Raw genomic sequence first — 19,115 nt, 5'->3', positions numbered from 1 at the left:
AAGCATGATACGCTCTAGTTCCATCCATGTTGTTGCAAATGGCAAGATTTCATTTCTTTTGATGGCTGCATAGTATTCCATTGTGTATATATACCACATCTTCTTGATCCATTCATCTGTTGATGTCATTTAAATAATTTCATCCATGTCAGTGAATTTATGTTTCTCCTAAAATTCCCACTTGAAACTAAATGAGGCTGAAATTCACTTGTATGGGCATCCCCTTTGGACTGTCCCCTTTGGAAAGGCATGGCTAGGAGAGGGGGCTGACCTGACCTGCTTCTGGACCTTCAGGACATGCACAGTCTGGAAACTGTACTTGTCGTCACTCTTCTCATTGAAGTCATTGATCACATACTGCATAGTGGCTGCCACATAGCACTCTGATGCAGGAACTTCTTTGACACTCAGAAAGGTTTTCCTTTTCTCTTGGTAGGTGAGGGCCATCAGAGATACCAGTATGGCCAGCAGGATTTGTGGGACCTGCCAGAGTCTGGCCATTGTCCCTCACCTGGGGAGTGATAGGAAGAAACCACCCCCCCTTACCCTCCAGGGCCAAGCAAGATCCCACTGACCTTCCTTGCCTGGCCATATTTAAATGGTCAGTAATTGAAACCCACAGCCCTCCTCCTCCACCCTCTCTACTATAGCTGGACCTGGTGAATGAGCAGGAATACTCTGTCATGGTTGGCAAGTTCAGTCCCACTTTCTCTTCTTCTTTTTGCATACATTCACCTATCACACACATACACTTATGCAAATACTCATCTCTTCTCTTTTGGGGGCTTCCGTCTTAGCAACACACACCCTCTTGCTACCCCATGCTGGGTATGCCTTGCTACCCAGCATGATCTAGGTGGAAGCCAGGCCAGGTGCATCTATCTATTGAACCCATCTCAGCCAGCACTGTGGGTGTTCTGGAGTGACAGAAAGCAATGGAGACATGGGGGATGCTGGATCACAGGGCAGTGGGGCACAAACAGGTCAGCCAAGTGAACACCACATCCTCTCTGTCCTTTGCCTTTCTCTTGGACTCTTCTTATCACCCTTTCCCATACTCTGCCTGGCCAGGATATCACCTTTCCTTCAGGCCTAAATCTTGGTCTCTTCCTCTGTGTTAATCTTTTTTTAAAGAAAATATTTGTGATGTTATTGTATCATGAGACATTGAAACATCTGAACAGATGAATATCCAGGCAGTTAGGCAGCCACCTTTCCCTTCACTTCTGAGTTATTAGGGCAACTTGCCGGTAGGTTAAAAATAAGGAAATAAAAAGACAAGCCTTTGCATTACTTAAGTCTTTCCAAGGTATGTGCTGGTTCAACACAGACTTTGTCAGATGCAGCTAGTGTCCAAATGTCATGCCCAATACCTCCATAGTGGCAGCACACTGAGCCCACTCCCACCACGACCCTGATCGTTTGTGTATAATATTTTGAATATCTGGAGGAATGTGAATAGTATAAAGAAGAGGAGAAAAGAGGAGCAGCAGAAGTGCTTGGCTGGGAGGAAACCAGTTGAAGTTGTGCAGGGAAAGCCTTGAACATGTGATTGGTGCAAAGCCAAGCATTGGCAATGTTCTTTAATGGGAACATCTGGTGGAACCCCACATTGGGGTTTTCATCAGCCTTGAGCTGGCCCACAACCATGCTGTTGATGCAGCTATCTGGCATGGGCTGCTGGTTCTGCACTGTGATGCTGCACTGGGTTTCTGGAATGGAAGACTAGACAGCCTCTCCACAATGGCAGCTTTCCTCAGGAATTGCTGTCCCTCCCATGTAAGGCATGATGGGTCAATATAAATTGTTCCCAGTTGGTTCCTGTCATATTGAATGAATATGGATGAAATCTGCTCTCAAATAGGCTTGTCGGCCATTCTGAAACATCATCCAGCCTTGTTGAGATCCAAGGGGCTGGCACAATGATGGCAGTGGTGCGACAGCCTGTATTAATAACTCTTTCCTTTTTTTTTTTTTTTAAATGTATTTATTTTTGAGAGAGAGTGAGAACACAAGCAAGGGGAGGGACAGAAGAACAAGCAGGCTCCTGCTGAATGAGGAGCCTGGCTCAATCCCAGGACGCCGAGATCATGACCTGAGCCAAAGTCAGACGCTTAATCTTCTGAGCCACCCAGATGACTCCCTGTGTTAAGAACTCTTAAATTTGGGAGGTGCATGGCCTCCCTTGGAGAAGCCAATGGTTTTCAGAAAACAAAAGATGTGCCCCATATGGGAAGCAGACTCCATGTATGAATGAAGTCATGAGACAGCTTTATATTCACTTTCCACTGTCCCATTGAATGGCTCCGGCTATGCTATTTGTCCCCTGTAACCTTTTAGGGCACTCTCAGACAATACATACAACCTCAGTCTAGTAATCAAGAACCAGTCTCTCCAGGTGGTTAGAGCTTGGATTGTGTTGTGATGCTATACTTCTTCCTCCTGGAGGCCTGCCTACAGGGAAGAGTGATAGCTCCTTTTTCATTTTTCCCCATCTGTTCCATCTGCCTCATCTTACCATCTTACTTCAGGACCCTTCTGATGTGGGGACGAGGAGAAAAAGAAGGGGTGGAGATACTGAGAAGTTCCTACATGGCACCAGCTGCAGTGCTTCTGGACTTGTTGGGAATTATGCAGTATACAGTTCTGTGAGTCCCTTCCTGGCTCTACCCCAGCCTCCACTGCTAGTAACCTCTCCTCCACAGCTCTCTTGGAAGCTGTGTTAGTTTCCTAGGGCTGCTGTAATAAGTTATCATCATCACTGGCTTAAAAACAACACACAGTTATTATCTCACAGTTCTGGAGATTACAAATTCTAAAATTAAGGTGCTAGCAGGGTTGCATTCCTTCTGGAAGCTCTGGAGAAGAACCGATTTCTTTCATTTTCTCGCTTGTAGAGGCCACCTGCATGCCTTAGCCTATATCCCCTTTCCCATCTTCAAAGACAACAGTGTAGCATCTTCAAATGTTTCATCTGACCTCTGATTCTTCTGCCACCTGTCCTTCTCTGACTCTCTACCTCCCTCTCACAAGCATCCTTGTAATTATTTCAACCCACCCAGATAATTGAGGTTCATCTATCCATATTAAGAGCCTTAGCTTAATCACACCTGCAAATCCCTTTTGCTTTTGGAGGCAGCCTGTTCACAGATTCCAGGAATTGGACCAGAACATTCTGGGGGGAAGTTATTCTGTCAATCCCAGCAGCATTCCATCTGGTTGTTTGCCCAAGATGTCTTCCATCTGGTTGTTTGCTCCCTGGGAATCCATTGGTTTCTTTAAGCTAAAGTGTATGGACTTTCCCACTCCAGCTCTCTCTGCTCAGACGAGTTCTGGCCCAGCCGTTTCTTGGGTGCCCAGCTGGAAAGCATTGAGTCAGTCTTAACTTGTAGCCTTGGTGAGGTTCAGACAGGAGCCCACATTGCTTAAAACTTTCTCTCTGCTCTCCAACTCCTGACTGCTTTATTTCCTCAATATCTATGAGTCTTCGCCTACTGTGAGAAATTTCCCATTTCTTCTCTAAAACCTCACCTTGAAATCTCTCTCAGTTAAAAAGTCCATTTGAGGGGCAACTGGGTGGTTCAGTCGGTTAAGCATCTGCCTTCAGCTCAGGTCAAGATCCCAGGGTCCTGGGACTGAGTCCCGCAAAGTGCTCCTTGCTCGGTGGGGAGCCTGCTTCTCCTGCTTCTCCCTCTCCCTCTTCCTGCTACCCCCCCCCCCCCCCGGCTTATGTTCTCTCTCTCTGTGTCAAAAAAAAAAAAAAAAGCCCATTTGAGCATTGAGAAACATCCACATAAAATGTTGTATGTAACTTTAGAGAGGTTATAGATCCCCAAATTATACCCACTGTCATGGGCTCTGAATGAAGAACCTCATTTCCATACTCAAAACTACTAAGAATTTGGCCACATTCAGTGCTTCCATAGAGTAGACCCCTATATAACTGCCTTCACGCCAGGTCCTTATTTTGAGATCTGATCCTATATTTCTACCTGGTTGCTGAAAATTTCTTTGAAAATCCCACTGTGTAGTGAAGCTCCTCAAACTCAGGACCAGATCGTCCTTACTCCCCTCAAACTGCCCATTTGGGTGTACCACACAACTGTCCCTTGGAAGTCCCAAAAGCAGCCACCAGGGCCCACCTAGTCCTCATTCACCATTTTCAGCCCACATCCCACCATGGATCATTTATGGGTAACATGGGCCAATGGCTTTATTGCCATAAGACAATGCATCTCTGGGTACACTTCCTAGTACATTTATCTTATTAAAAAGAAGAGAAGAGAAAAGAAAAGAAAGCAAGATAAAAGAAAATAAAGAAAAGAAAATTCCCACTGTTGGTGGGAATGCAAGCTGGTGCAACCACTCTAGAAGACAGCATGGATGTTCCTCAAAATTTGAAAAAAGAGCTACCCTACAACCCAGCAATTGCACTACTGGGTATTTATCCTAAAGATACAAATGTAGTGATCCAAAGGAACACGTCCACCTGAATGTTTATAGCAGCAATGTCTACAATAGTCAAACTATGGAAAGAACCTAGATATTCATCAGCAGATGAATAGATAAAGAAGATGTGATATATATACACAATGGAATATTATGCAGCCATCAAAAGAAATGAACCCTTGCCATTTGCAACAATGTGGATGGAACTAGAGGGTATTATGCTTAGCGAAATAAGTCAATCAGAGAAAGACAATTATCATATGATCTCCCTGATTTGAGGAAGCTGAGAAGCAATGTGGAAGGCTTGGAGGCTAGAAAAGGATAAATGAAAAAAGGTGGGATCAGGAGGCAGACAAACCATAAGAGACTCTTAATCTCACAAAACAAACAGAGGGTTGTGGGTGGGGGGGAAGGGAGGGGATAGGGAGAGGGTGATGGGATTATGGACATTGGGGAAGGTATGTGCAATGACGTGTGTAAACCTGGAGATTCACAGGCCTGTACCCCTAGGACTAATAATATATTACATGTTAACTAAAAAAAAAAAAAAAAAGATTTTAAAAAACCAAAAAAAAAAAAAAAAAAAAGAGGGAAGATGAGGACATACAGTGAAAAAAAAAGAACAAAAAAACATTCTTCCTGGCAGGAGGCTTTCCGCATCCTACTGACAGTTGGTTTGGAGGCTGAAATTAAAAGGGGAGGGAGGGTAACTGCCCGCTGTCAGAAAGTCTTCCTGCTCAACTTTGAACAGGACACTTAGTTTCAGGTTTACATGGATTTGCTTAATGTGTTTCCTGCCACAGGCTTGGATGCGCTCCATTGGAAGAAGTTATCTGACCACCAAACTCTCACCTCAGTTTGAAGGACACGCTGAGGAAGTCTGCCTGGTTTGTTTCTAAAAGACACACATTCTCTAGTGCTTTTGTAAGTTCTCCGATGACGTCAACCTTAAAAATAAAACTGCCAGTTATTTTACTGGCAAAGCGAGTTTATTTGGAGATAGCAGAGGAATCGCACTTCAGGACATACACAGTATGGTGAACCATAGGATAGTCTGAAGAGACAAAAGGAAGGTCAGCTTTCATTAGGTTTTAGGAGGACATCAGGGAGGATTATTTTGAGCAAAAGTTCACTGGAGAAGAACAAGTCTTACAGACTGTGGTGGTTTCTCGTTGAGGGCAAGCAGTGCTTAGTGCACCGTTGCTGGGACAGGGAGGGGGTTTCCTCCTTTTTCTTAAAGGCAGGAGACAAAATTCCTATGTGAAAAATGTCCTCCTTGTCAAGATAGTTTTTATCTTTTCTCTTCCTGCTGGTGCTGCCCACTGCCAGGAACAGTACGTGCAAGAGAGTGTTCCCTTCAGGGCTTCCCGACTCCATTTTAAATGAGGTGTCCTTTAGGCATTTCTACATTTTCCGCTTTTGATCAAGATCTTCCCTAGAGAGCATCACTGATCACAAGGATTTCTCCCATTTTGTGCCTTTGTCCTGTTGCCAGGAAAGCCCTGTGCTGGCTGTCACGTCCCATGTTGGAGGTAAAGTGCACTCACTGAAACTACTGAGGCCACATGTGAGCAACAAGGAAGGGTAGGAGGGAGAAGTTTCGGGCCTTTTCCACCCACACTCTTTATCTTATCAACGTGGTAAGCATTGGAGATCATCTCCACGCATTGAAGCAACATCATCCTCTTGGATGCATCCCTTTTGCAGACATTTGACAGGCAGCAGGTAAGAAGTTGAAGAATAATTATGTAAAGTAGAATTAGAGTAATGTGGTAAATACAGTTAGTATGATCATTCTAAGCCAGGAGCTGAAACCTGAGGGTAGCCAGCTAAATAGATCAAGACGATGGAGTGTAAGGAGAAATTTGCTTGCTCTCTGATCCTCTATAATTAAATTTCTGCTTCTCTAGAGGCATCGATCCATGTAAAAAGGATGGAATTCACAACTGTATAAATGCCTCTTTGTTCAGTAAGTAGATAATCAAGGGCCATGTGATTGTCTATAACTACTTTATCTGGCGAGTCAAGTGATTACCACTGGGCTGCTACTGCTTTGGCTGTGGGACTGGCTAGCTTTCCTACTATTAGGGAGAGATTTCTGGTCATGTGTTGATTGGCATGTGAGAAAGGTTCTCCCTTTGGAGACAGTTCTGGAGTCATGTATGCCTCCTGGAAGTTTTTGTTGAAGGTGGCTATGGAGGCTCAAGGCAGGGCAAGTGGGAAACTTCTGATGTGTTATAGATGCTGACTCGGACAGTTAAATGTCTCCAAAAGCATTGACCCCTTGTGCACCAGCTATCTAAACGTTCATGCCCATGGGAAATGCTGTCTACTGCAAACAAAAATGAAACCAGTTGAGGCACAAAAGACTTCAGGTAAAGTTTGGTTATTGATAGATTCATTAACTGGAATTTCTTGATTGGCCTGTTCAAGCCATGGGTTGGGGGAGTTTGGGATAATATCTGTGAGAAGCCATCCTTTCTAAAGTAGTCTTTTCTAAAAACGTCACAAAGAGGTGTAAACAACTTCTAAACCTTTGGCAGAGCTATAAATATCTGGGAACCTGCCACCAGAATGCCTAGCCTTATAAGTAATCATAGCAAATGGAGGAAGTTCTTTTAAATGAGGATCACTGTCTGACTGCAAATCTGAAAAGACAAGGCCAAAAAATATGAGCCTATCAAAGAGTGATTGCAGCCTGGCCTTGAGGGGTTAAGATGGTGTGTGTACAGAACAGAAAAAGAATAGTTATTCTTGTACTGGCCTTTTCTGCTGGCTGCACAGACTCTTTTGTTACTCAACGTACTAGGCTATAAACATGTTAGATCATTCCACAGGAAGAAATAGTGTGTTTATTATGGTCTAGCACATACCTACATATATAAAACTGAAATAAAGTTTAATGAACTGACATATATTTCCTGTTTTCAGTATATGCCATGCATGCACTCCATTTTGTACTGTATGAAATTATTTTTAAACACATCTGTAGATAATAAATAAGTCTATAATATATCATCTGTAAATTATAGATAAAACTGAAGATACATTATCCATATATCAATGTAGATACAAACAATATGCATATTTTCTACTTAAATAAATGTTAATAATAACTCAGGAACAGTCTGAAAAACAAGAAGTCACAATAAATCCTTCTACAGTTGGTATAAGGCTATCGTGAAAGTTTCATGGCTTCTCACTTTCCAAAGCAGTGTCTGCTGCTTTGCCCAGATTCTTTCAGGTTTAATGCAGTTTGTGCAGAGTTAATTTCTGCATATTACGTTAAGTGTTTAACATTTTCTCTTGATTTATTTTGTGTTCTCAGCTCTTCCAACCTTTTTTTTTTTTAAGTTATTTATTTATTTGCGAGAGTGTGAATGCGAGAAATCACAGAGGGAGGGGGAAAAGCAGACTTGATGCAGAGCAGGGAGACTGATGTGAGGCTCAATCCCAGGACCCTGAGATCAGGACCTGAGCTGAAGGCAGACACCCAACTGACTGAGCCACCCAGGCGCCTCCCTTCCAACTTTTTAAGCATAATCTTTGCTCTGCTGATCTTGGTGGCATTCTCTCATGTGTCAGGGGTCTCACCTGGGTCCACCTGATTCTATTACACATGGCCCTTCATGCTTCAGCAGGGTAACTTAGGCATGTCCCATGATGGTGACAGGCTTCCAAGAGAATGAGAGGATATGCTCTAGGTCCTTGGGGTTTAGACTTGGAATTGGCTTACAGACACTTCTGTGACATTCCATGAAAAAGGATAAGAGACTCCACCTCTCAGTGAGAGGAACTGTAAAGTCGCCTTTGCAAAGGGGGTGGATATAGGGAGGCTTAAAGAACTGTAACCATTTTATCAATCTAGCACAGAATATTAGTCCCAAGTAAAACTGTATTTTCCTATTCTTAAAATGATTATCACACCTGCTGTTCAAGACTATTATCTGTTCACGCCTTCTCCCCTTAAAGATGAACTCTTTAGACTTATTTTTTTTCCTGCTCTTCTGTCCCCCACCCCCCACCCCAGCATGAGCATGATAGGATGATTTTATTTCTTCTTTCCTCCATATTTACTCCTTGAGTTTGAGATTCATTTACTGCCCAAAGGAGCTCAGTTATTCCGACACCATTTGTTGCAAGAGTGTTTTTCTACCTTGAATTGCCTTTTACATCAATGTAAAAAGCGAGTAGGCTACCAGTGGTTATATTTCTTGACTATTCTGTTCCATGTATTTATCTACCATTTTGCAGGAACCATACTCTAGCTCTATAGAATTTGGGGCTGGTTTCCTTGGGATTTTCACAACATGATGCATGTACTCATATGATGTTTCTGGGCATACATATAATCATGTTGTATATGAATAAGGAGAGTATGTAGTTGAGTCATATTTTTATTCATTTTGACAATCTCTTACTTTAGATCACTTATATTTAATGTAATTATTGATTGTGTTTGGATTGAGCCTACTATTTTAGTATTTGTTTTTGTTTGCTACCTCTTTTTAAATTTTCTTGATTTTGTTAATATTTCCTACCTTTCCATTCATTTCAAAAGTCCTTGCCTTTATTTCTTTGAATGTTCTATAACAGTTGCTTTAAACTCCTTGTCAGACTGAGTTATTTCAGCATTGGTGTCTTTTTAAAAATTGTAGTTCGCACACAATGTTACATTAGTTTCAGGTGGACAAAGAGTGATTTAACAAGTCTATATGTTATGCTATGCTCACCACAGGTATAGCTGGTGTAGCTACCATCAGTCACCATACAATGCTATTACACCATTGATTATAGTCCCTATGCTGTGGCTTTCATCCCCATGACTTATATTTCCATAAGTATAACTGACTGAGCCACCCAGGCACCCTGACCTTGACATTTTTGAAGAGGCATTATACTGTGGAATTTCCCTAAATATGTATTTCTCTAATTTGTGCAATAGCATGGCATCCTGGTAAGTGCTCTGACAGTACAGAAACCTGTCTGTGGATCTCTCCTGGTCTGTGCCCATTGGCCTCAGGGGACACACATACCCCACCTCCTCTCAAGGCCTCAGTTCTGACCCTACCTCCCTGAAAAAGGAAAGCTCTGTTCTTTTTGTGGCTGTCTTGCCAGCTGTCTTGGTCTCTCCCAACATTTTTTTAAAATTTAATTTTATTTTTTCAGTGGTCCAAGATTCATTGTTTATGTACTGCACTCAGTGCTCCATGCTATATGTGCCCTCCTTAATAACCACCACCAAGGCTTACCCATCCCCCTCCCCTTTCCAACTTTTGAGATAGTAGCAATGAGACTTATTCAGAGCTAAGGAATAGTAATGTCCCTATAGAAAGCATGTTTATTCACTGGCTTATCATCCCAAGGACAAGGCCAGAAGTGTGGGATGAGGCAGGAGAGCAGGGGCCTATTGGCTTTGGTCTGGGTTCCTCGAGCATTGAACTATGTTGGTGCTTGGTCCTGGTTCTGACTTATAGCTGAACGACTGAGGAACAGAACTTTCTTTGCACCATTAAAAAAAACATTGCTATCTAAACTTTCAGATCTCAAGAAGATAAAATATTCTTTTATTTATTTATTATTACATTTAATTAACCAACATATAATGCATCATTAGTTTTTGATATAGTGTTCAACAATTCATTAGTTGTATATAACACACAATGCTCATTACCACATGTGCCCTCCTTAATACCCATCACCCTTTTACCCCATCCCCCTACCTTCTTCCCTTCTGTAACCCTCAGTTTGTTTCCTGGAGTCCAGAGTCTTTCATGGTTTGTCTCCCTCTCTGATTCCTCCCCTTCAGTTTTATTTTCCTTCCCCTATGGTCCTCCATGTTATTCCTTATGTTCCACATATGAATGAAACTGTATGATAATTGTCTCTCTCTGCTTGACTTATTTCACTTAGCATAATCCCCTCCAGTTTCAATCATGTTGATGCAAATTGTAGTATTCATCTTTTCTGATGGCTGAGTAATATTCTGTTGTGTATCTGAACCATGTCTTCTTTATCCATTCATTTGTTAAAGGACATCTTGGTTCCTTCCACAGTTTAGCTATAGTGGATATTGCTGCTATGAACATCGGGGCACATGTGCCTCTCCTTTTCTTTTTTCTTTTTTTTAAACTTTTTTTTTTTTAAGATTTTATTATCTATTTGACAGAGAGAGAGATCACAAGTAGGCAGAGAGGCAGACAGAGAGAGAGGGGGAAGCAGGCTCCCTTGGATCCCACGACCTTGGGATCATGACCTGAGCCGAAGGCAGAGGCTTTAAACCACTGAGCCACCCAGGTGCCCTGCCTCTCCTTTTCACTACATCTGTATCTTTGGGGAAAATACCAAGTGCAATTGCTGGGCCATTGGGTAGCTCTATTTTTAATGTCTTGAGGAACCTCCATATACTCTTTTCCAGAGTGGCTGTACCGGCTTGCATTCCCACCAACAGTGTAAGAGGATTTTCCTTTCTCCACAGAGGATAACATATTCTTATAATAGTTACTCTGTGTGTTCTGTTGAGTTTTAATGTTTACTTGGGAATGACTGATCTTGAATGTGATATAAGAATTGGACACCCAGGCAAGCATCAGGTGTTCTGAGATACAGGGCACAGCTTTGAGAGGGGCCAATGATAGCCCCCGGTGGATAACATTGCTGTAGAAAGAGGCAGCAGTGCTCAGGCCAGCTGGGAGACTGGCAGAGGACAGCCAGCAGGTTAGAGTTCGTTTATGTTCAGGGAAGGGGTTCTCTTCCCTGCTTCTCCCTGCTGACACATGGGCTCTGGAGGGTGGTGCCAGCATGTGTGATGGGAGCAACCTGGACTTCCCTGCAGAACCATATGCTTCTCTCCTTTGTAATTGAGAATTTTCCTGAGCCCCTAATAGGTATATGTAGTTTTTGTTGTAACAAAAGATACATAACATGAAGTTTATTGCTTTAATCATTTTTTTTCACTGACATTTTCTATTTTATTGTTTGTGTTCTTTTGCTTTAATCATTTTTAATTGTACATTCTATTGGTATTAAGTATATTCACACTGTTGTGCAACCATCACCACCATCCATCCCTAGAACTTTCTCATTTTCCTAAACTTAAACTCTGCACTCATTAGATAGTAATACCTCATCTCTTCCCACCCTCTTGTCCCTGGCAACTACCTTTCCACTTTCTGTTTGTATGGATTTGAATATTCCGGGGTACCTCATATAAGTGTAGTCATACAATATTTGTTCTTTGGTGACTGGCTTATTTCACTCAACATAATGCCCTCAATGTTCACTCATGTTATCCTTTGTGACAGAATTTCTTTTCTTTTTGAGGCTGAATAGTATTCTGTTGTATTGATGTAAAATATTTTGTTTATCCATCCATCTGTTGGTAGATATACGTTACTTCAGACTTTTGGCTATAGTGCCTAATGCTTCTGTGGACGTGGATGAGTACATATCTGTTCAGTAAGCCCCATTCTGGAGCAGTAACTGTCAAACCCCAGTAGAATTCCCAGGGGTCCTGACCTGGGCAGCTCTCTGCTTTGTCTATGAGTCTACAGTGAGTCCAGTCACCTATGGGCTTGATCTCTATAGGGAAGGAGGGAAATGGTCCTGCTGACCTTTCCAGAGGCAGTGCTGGACCGTGGACCGGAGGCCAAAGACAGAATGAAGAGAACTTTAAGGTAGAGCCAGGTTGAATGTTCAGTGCTCTTTCAAGAGGAATGAAATTTTTTTTTTTTTCACACAAACCTCCTGAGAGTCAAGGGTTATAGGAGAATTTCCCAGGAAGCAAAGACCACATTACTTCTGCTTCAGACTCCGGCCACCAGGCTCACAGGGCACAGGCATTCTGTAGATGGGCCATACCTAAATCTGAGAGGCACAAGAGGTTGGCCAAGGGAGATTCCATCTACCTATAGACATCCACCAGGGCACAGGGGCCACCAGTTTGAAAGAAAGCCTTCATCAGGACTGCAAATGAACTTAGAAGGTAGCAGTTCAACTCAGCACATCCCTACCTGCTCCTTGATGCTTAAACTCCCCTACCTGGGGACTCAGCCTTGTCTTTCTGGTGAGAACTTAGGCTATAGGCACTATTTACTGCTCCTGGGAAAGACAAGTGGTGATGGACACTCCTGCGGTGTGGAACTGTATCATCTCTGTCTTGCTTGACTCAAAGCAAGATGTGGAGAGGAGAGAGGAGTAACAGGGTACCAGGGTGTGAATGGAGGAATGGGAGGGAGTGGCTTTCAGTACCCTGGGGAAGAGGTGTTTCTTTGCCTCAAGTGGGGGACAAAACCTGGAGTTCGGCACCTGCTAAGAAGAAGAGCTGTAGCAAATATCCCAGGACTTCAGTTGAGACCATGAAGGGCCACAACCTGCATGTTAATTGGAAATAGACCAATTTAAGAAGCGCCACTTCGAGTCTTCAAGGAACTGAAATGAAAACTCTAATTACCTAGAATTCTATAGCCAGCAAAATTTTTCTTGAAAATGAAGGTAAAGTAAAAACATTTCAGATCATCAAAAAGGAGAGGAATCTCAAAATTTTAAAAGGTGAAAAGAGTTCAGAGTATTTTTTAAAAAATTTAAACTTCATTTTATTTTTTCAGTGTTCTGGGATTCATTGTTTATGCTTCACACAGTAGACAATAAAAATAATTTGGAAAACTCTAGCTCTTGTAAAGTTAGTAGTATATTTCTCAATAAGCCAAGGGTCAAAGAAGAAATCACATAGAAAATAAGAAAATACTTTCAATCAAAAGATAATGAACATATGGCATAGCAAGTCTTCTGAGATGTAGCCAAAGCAGGGCACAGAGAATAATTTATCATCTTAAAGTCCATATATTAGCCATGCTTGAAGGACATGTCGGGGGTATGGGGGAAGTTTGCTGAACCCTTAGGACAAGGGCCTCCATGGAAGTACAGTTGTTTAGTGAGAAGACAGTTTTCGAAAGAAAAAAAAACCAACAAATTAATTAAGAGGTACATTATCAAGATCCAGCCAAAAATTAATCCTTAAGAGAGTTCTTTGGGAATAAGAAATAACCCCAGTGAAAATAATGTTGAAGGATGCAGAGCAGAAGGGTAAATATGTTATTAAATTCAATTAACTTAAGACAATCATACTGTTGTATGGTCTTTCAAATATACAGAACTTAAACACCTGACAACAATAACAGGGAGTTAGGAGTTATAGTCTTCTAAGGTCTTTTCACCATCTCTGAAATGGTAAAAGTACTAATTTACATCAGATACAAGTAACTCAATGATGCTTGTCATAATTGTTAATGGTACCACAAAAGAAGAGTAAAATAAGGAGTAAATAAAGCCATGGAGAGGAATAAATGGAAACTTTGAACTTGAAAAAGAATGCAAGAAAGAAGAAAAGAAGGAACAGACAATGAGATGAATAGAAAACAAATAGTTATATGGTCAATTGGAACCCAAACCCATCAATAGTGGTGGTAATACTAGTTGTTAGTGATCAGTAATATGAGTCATTGTAGATGGAATAAACCCTCAAAATAAAAGACTTCTAGACAGATTTTAAAAACTGTTTGCTGCTCACAAAGGAACATCTTAATGATTAGGACACCAATCGTGAGTAAAAAGATAGATAAAGATGTATCATGAGAAAAATAATGACAACAATGGTGATGTAGGAGTTCTGATATCACCCAATGCAGACTGCAGAGCAAGAGAAGTCCCTTGGGATAAAAGATACAACTAACACATAATGGTAAACTATTTGACCACCAAGAAGGTATAACAGTTCTATTTGTATAAGCACTTAATGACAGAGTCTCATAATACATAAAGCAATCATTGTGAGAAAAGAACAAATTCACGATCAATCACAATGAGAGACTTTAACACATTTCTGAGCAATAGACAGAAAAAGAGACTGAAACCTGAACCCAAACCAAAGCAAACCAAACTCGATATAACAAAATAAAGCAAAAAAGGGTAAGTATATGAAAGGTTTGAAGGAAATGGTGTACTGAGTGGTATCTAACTCCTAAAAAATACAGAATATACCTTCAAGAACATATAGAATGTTGGTCATATTCTGAGCAATAAAAGAAATCTGAACAAATTTCAAAGAAGTTAAATAATAGGGCATTTTCTGACAATGGTGGACTTCAGCTGGAAGTCAACAGGAGAGAGGATGATTAGAAATTGGCTATAGTAGGAATTAAATAACACAGTCACACTAGCCCACAGATCAAGAAAGAAGTCACAGTGAAACTGAGAACATATTTTGAAGGGAGGGAAAACCAATCATACTAAACTGGGAGGATGAAGTCAGATGTACCTTCTGGCAGAGGCCAAGTCAGAACAGTAGATTAGACAGTTCCCCAACCTTCCTCATTGCTGGCTGGCCATCCGGTACTTCCCTGGGTCCGGGTGGTGGTGGGCTCCAGCCAAGGTTGTAGGAAGCCTTGGCAACTGCCTCCACTCCCATAAATGGGCTCATCAGCATTTCCAGGAATCTATGTGACTTGTTCAGTTGATGCACTGCCATGGGAGCAAACAGGTGGATACAATGCTCTGCAGGATGGGGGCTGAAATAACAACTCAGGCAGGCAGCCCTGGCAATGTGCAGGGAACAGAGCATGTCACATGTATGCCTTGTGTCCAGGGTTTTTGTGACAGGGGGTGAAGTTGTGACCCCTCTTCCTCCATTCTTTCTGTTTGGTAATATGGAAGGGACAGGCAGGTAGATGGAGAGACGGAGCTGGACAGAGGCACCAGTCAAAGTGGGGAGGTCAGCAGCTCTCAGAACAGAAGCTGCTGCCACCCCCTCCTCCCATGTGTCCCCAGACCTTGGTGTTGACAAAAGACAACATGTTCCTGAAGACGCCTCTGCTTCTGGGACTCATTGCGCTGGGAACTCATGTCTGGACCAGTCAAAAAGAATTTGTAGACATTAGTAAGAACCATGATTATTTAGTGACATCTGTGGAGTTGATCTGGCTCAGTTCAGTGAAGACAACATGAAAGAACACTCATACAAGTTGTTGGAGGTTGGGCAAGCTCAGAAAAAGGTGAGTTGGAATCATTCTGTCCATGACCAGATTATAGTCCCTGCATGAACGGCCCTGAGCTGGATGCCATGCTAGCAGGGCCCTGGTAGGGAAGGCCTCACCTCTGTACCACATTCCTGAAGAAACTGGGTGTGGGCCCCTCCCTGCATAGTGCCCACCAGCTTCCCTCAATCTTTCCCATTTCCTGACCCTCTGCCTCTTCTTGGACAGTAGCCAACCCTGGACACCTGTAGGATGTGAGAGCTCCTTGGGCACAGGTACTATACCTGTTCTCCCAGCCCTTGTGCCCTGTCCTAGCTCAGGGTCTGGAGACTGTGTAAGTGAGGTTGGGAATGTGTGTGTGTGTGTGTGTGTGTGTGTGTGTGTGTGTGTTTGTGTGTGTATGTGAGAGAGAGAGAGAGAGAGAGAGTTGGTGTGTTTTGGGGCATGAGTGGATATCATGTGTCAGTTACAAAAACTGAGCTCCGAACAAGTCAGTCTTCTAGATAATTCCAGGTCAGGAATTATCTAATGAGAGGCAGGTTACTCCTCAAAGTGATTTCTGGCTACATTTCTAAGTTTGAGTTCTTGAATTTTCATGAACTTCTATTTAACAGGATGAAATGGTAACTTTTAATAACTTCTGATAGAAGCCTAACGAAACAAACACATGGAACAGCAGCTACTTTATAAATATCCAGTTCAGTGTTAACAAGAAGAGCCTTTCTGTGCAGCCAGCTCCCACATAAAGAGACAAACATCCCCAGCCCCAGGACCCCCTACATCCCTGTCTAGATGCTGCCCTGAAAGGGACCACCAGCTGCGATGGCTCATCAGTGGACTAACAGACCCACTACCCTATTCTCTAGAGGAGGATTCTCTGGTGTTATCCCCTTGTGTCTGGATGACATCGCACAGGTGTATGATTGAGAGATCAGTGGTGCTGTTAGGGTTGCTGTGGCCCATGCAGGCTCGTTGCTGTGCAGCTTCTGATCCTGTGAGCATGCTCCCTCCTGTGCATTCAAGGCACTGCAGATGCGACTAGCAGGTGCAGGCCATCAGGAGGAGTGCCTCAGGGAAGATTTCAGTACATGCTTCAGGTGCATTTAGGGAAACCTTTCTGTTGATCATACACTTACAGAGAAATTGCACATGATTTGGATATTCTATTTATATTCATATTCTAGTCTTTTGCCCACTTCTTTTTTTTTCCTGCTCTTGGTACTTGAACTTTAATAAGGACTGTACAGGCATTTGGCAGCACACATTCTATCAAGAGATTTTGACAACTAGAAAGCAAACAAAAGGACAATTTAAAAGTAACATCACATCCACTCAAGCTGTCACTCAAGTGCCTACCAGTGATCTGACACCAAATCAATAGAATTACGGTTCATTGAAGTCAGATCAATGGTTTCACAAAGTTTCAGAGCAGGCAGCTGCAGCAGCACAATAGCAAACTCCGTTTCCTGTCTATTATTACAAAGGAGGCTTCTTTCAGTGCCAAAGCCTCGGCACACTACTACCTATAGACTCTGGGATTCTCACCAAGATGGCTGGGTGTGCCGTGCCATCTTCTCCTCACCTACCCCCTCCCTCTATCCTACCATCTCTTTCTCCATTCTCCAGGAAAAAAACAGGAACTAGCTTGATAAGGATTTCCCCTCCTACCCCCCACCCCCACAAGAACCAGAGAGAGTCCATATCATAGACACTCTATGCTTTTGCCCACTTTTCTATTTTATTCATTCATGGGAAGCAAATATTTAGCAGCTGTTTTATAATTTCTTCTTGACAGAGGTTTTTAATGGATAGATATTTTTAATGGAGTTGACGTTGCACTGCACAATTTGTAAAGAACAGGGTGAAGACTTAAACAGCTGCCCTTTACAAGAAGGCCCAGGAAAGAAAAAGGGTTGATAATAAAATTAACAATAATATTAAGGAAGGTCTATGAAAGGAAGCTTAGAGAAAATGTCAGGGATGATCCTGGGCCACAATGAGGGTCTTGGCCCACTCCATCCAGATCTCAGGGCTCCACCCAGAGAGGGAAGGTGGTCACACTAAGAAGACAGAGTGGCTTCCAGCAGAGTAGTGAAGCTGAGCCCTGCTTTCACCTGGCTGGCCCACCAGAAATACTCTGAAAATACCCATATGACCTTCCTCCCAGGATGAAGCCCTCTCTCTAGAACATAGCCTGAATATTTCCTGAAACCTTGGATTCTGGCTCTGTGATCCTAACTCTTCCTTTATTTTGGTTTTGGAGGACTCTTTAGTTTATCTAGTCATCCCACATCCCCCTCTAATATCCTGGACTTCAAGGACATGTCCCAATCTTCCCTCTACCCCAGCCTTAGGGAAAGTCTCCCTTCTGGGTAGGTTTGTAGCTCTTGCTGAGTGTCCAGTGTCCAGCTGGACCATCTCCTGAGCAGTCTGCTGGCTCCCTCAGAACTCATGGGGGCAGGGAGAATCCAGGAAATGTCATGGGTACTGGCAAGACCCATGGGTCTTAGTGGGGTCCTAGTGGGACCCTCTCAGGAGCCCCCACCCCACATGTGCAGATTCAGTAACCCTCGCCCATCATTTTGGTGGAGACTTGAGCTCCTCAGATCTTACCCTAGGCTGCTGTTTCTTTTTGCTTTTTGTCATTTCTAATTTTCATGTATGGTGAACTCCCACTCAGTCTTTCATGTGAAGAGCTCTCCATGTGTTAAACTGTTCTAATCTCATAATTACTTTTTTTTTTTTTTCAGTTCAACTGCACCTTTATTGTGGATACCAGACCATGGCTTTCCCAGTTCTTCCTCCTGAACAGTACCTGCATGCAGAAAGAGGCAGAGAAGGGGCCCCTGGCTCCTCAAGCAGAAGTTCCTAGGGCATTTGGGTGGTTCAGTCAGTTAAGCATCAGTTTTCAGCTCGGGTCATGATCTCAGGGTCCTATGATAAAGTCCCACATCGGGCTCTGTGCTCAGTGGGGAGCCTGCTTCTCCCTCTGTCTTCCTGCCTTCTCATTGTGCTCTCTCTCTCTCTCTCTGACAAGTAAATAAATAAAATCTTTTTTTTTTTTTTTTTTAAAGATGTTCCTTTCCCTCCATAGAACAGCGGTCAGTCTGTAGTCTCAGGTCTGTTTAGTACCAGGAGTATTAAATGTATCTCAGAACACTTTCTGGGTTCCCGTCTGTTTTGCACTCTCCCACATCTTTTATATTTTGTAGGGGCACCTGGGTGGCTCAGTGGGTTAAGCCTCTGCCTTTGGCTCGGGTCATGATCTCAGAGTCCTGGGATTGAGCCCTGCATTGGGCTCCCTGCTCAGCAGAGAGCCTGCTTCCCCTTCTCTCCCTCTGCCTGCCTTTCTGCCTACTTGTGATCTCTGTCTGTTAAATAAATAAATAAAATCTTGAAAAAAAATTTATATTTTGTAAATGTTGCTGCCTGTGACAAGGGGTGGAGAATTCATCATTACTGCTCTTACCTTGACTGTAGGTGCAGAATGTTGAGTCAATCAGACTCCCCAGTTCCTGGGAGGCTGTCCTAGTGGTCCTTGCAGTGTCCCCACTGGTTGGTTGGTGTATTTATTCATTCACTTACTCATATATTCATCCACTGTTCCATCCATGCATCCATCCTTCCATGTACCCG

The 19,115-nt window shown here is 42.8% G+C and overlaps 1 protein-coding gene, 1 long non-coding RNA gene and 1 pseudogene across 2 annotated transcripts in view; 1 reads left to right on the top strand and 2 right to left on the bottom strand.

Annotated features, from left to right (window-relative positions):
* CST11 (cystatin 11) overlaps positions 1-501 on the bottom strand; it is a 2,793-nt gene extending 2,292 nt beyond the window's left edge. The window contains exon 1 of the mRNA XM_059407659.1: positions 277-501. Within this exon, the coding sequence (XP_059263642.1) occupies positions 277-501 (225 nt within the window). The remainder of the gene's footprint in view (positions 1-276) is intronic.
* Positions 502-1,346: 845 nt separating this feature from the next.
* On the bottom strand, positions 1,347-1,877 carry LOC132022395 (nuclear transport factor 2-like; annotated as a pseudogene).
* Positions 1,878-5,433: 3,556 nt separating this feature from the next.
* Positions 5,434-18,836, top strand: LOC132022640 (uncharacterized). The gene is made up of 3 exons (XR_009405657.1): positions 5,434-5,522; positions 5,945-6,174; positions 18,230-18,836. It is a non-coding gene; the product is annotated as an uncharacterized LOC132022640 (long non-coding RNA).
* Positions 18,837-19,115: the final 279 nt, after the last annotated feature.

The sequence above is a fragment of the Mustela nigripes genome, chromosome 7 (assembly GCF_022355385.1).
Source record: "Mustela nigripes isolate SB6536 chromosome 7, MUSNIG.SB6536, whole genome shotgun sequence".
Lineage (NCBI taxonomy): Eukaryota > Metazoa > Chordata > Mammalia > Carnivora > Mustelidae > Mustela > Mustela nigripes.
Note: the sequence above shows the minus strand (reverse complement) of the source record. Positions and strands in the feature narration are given on the sequence as shown.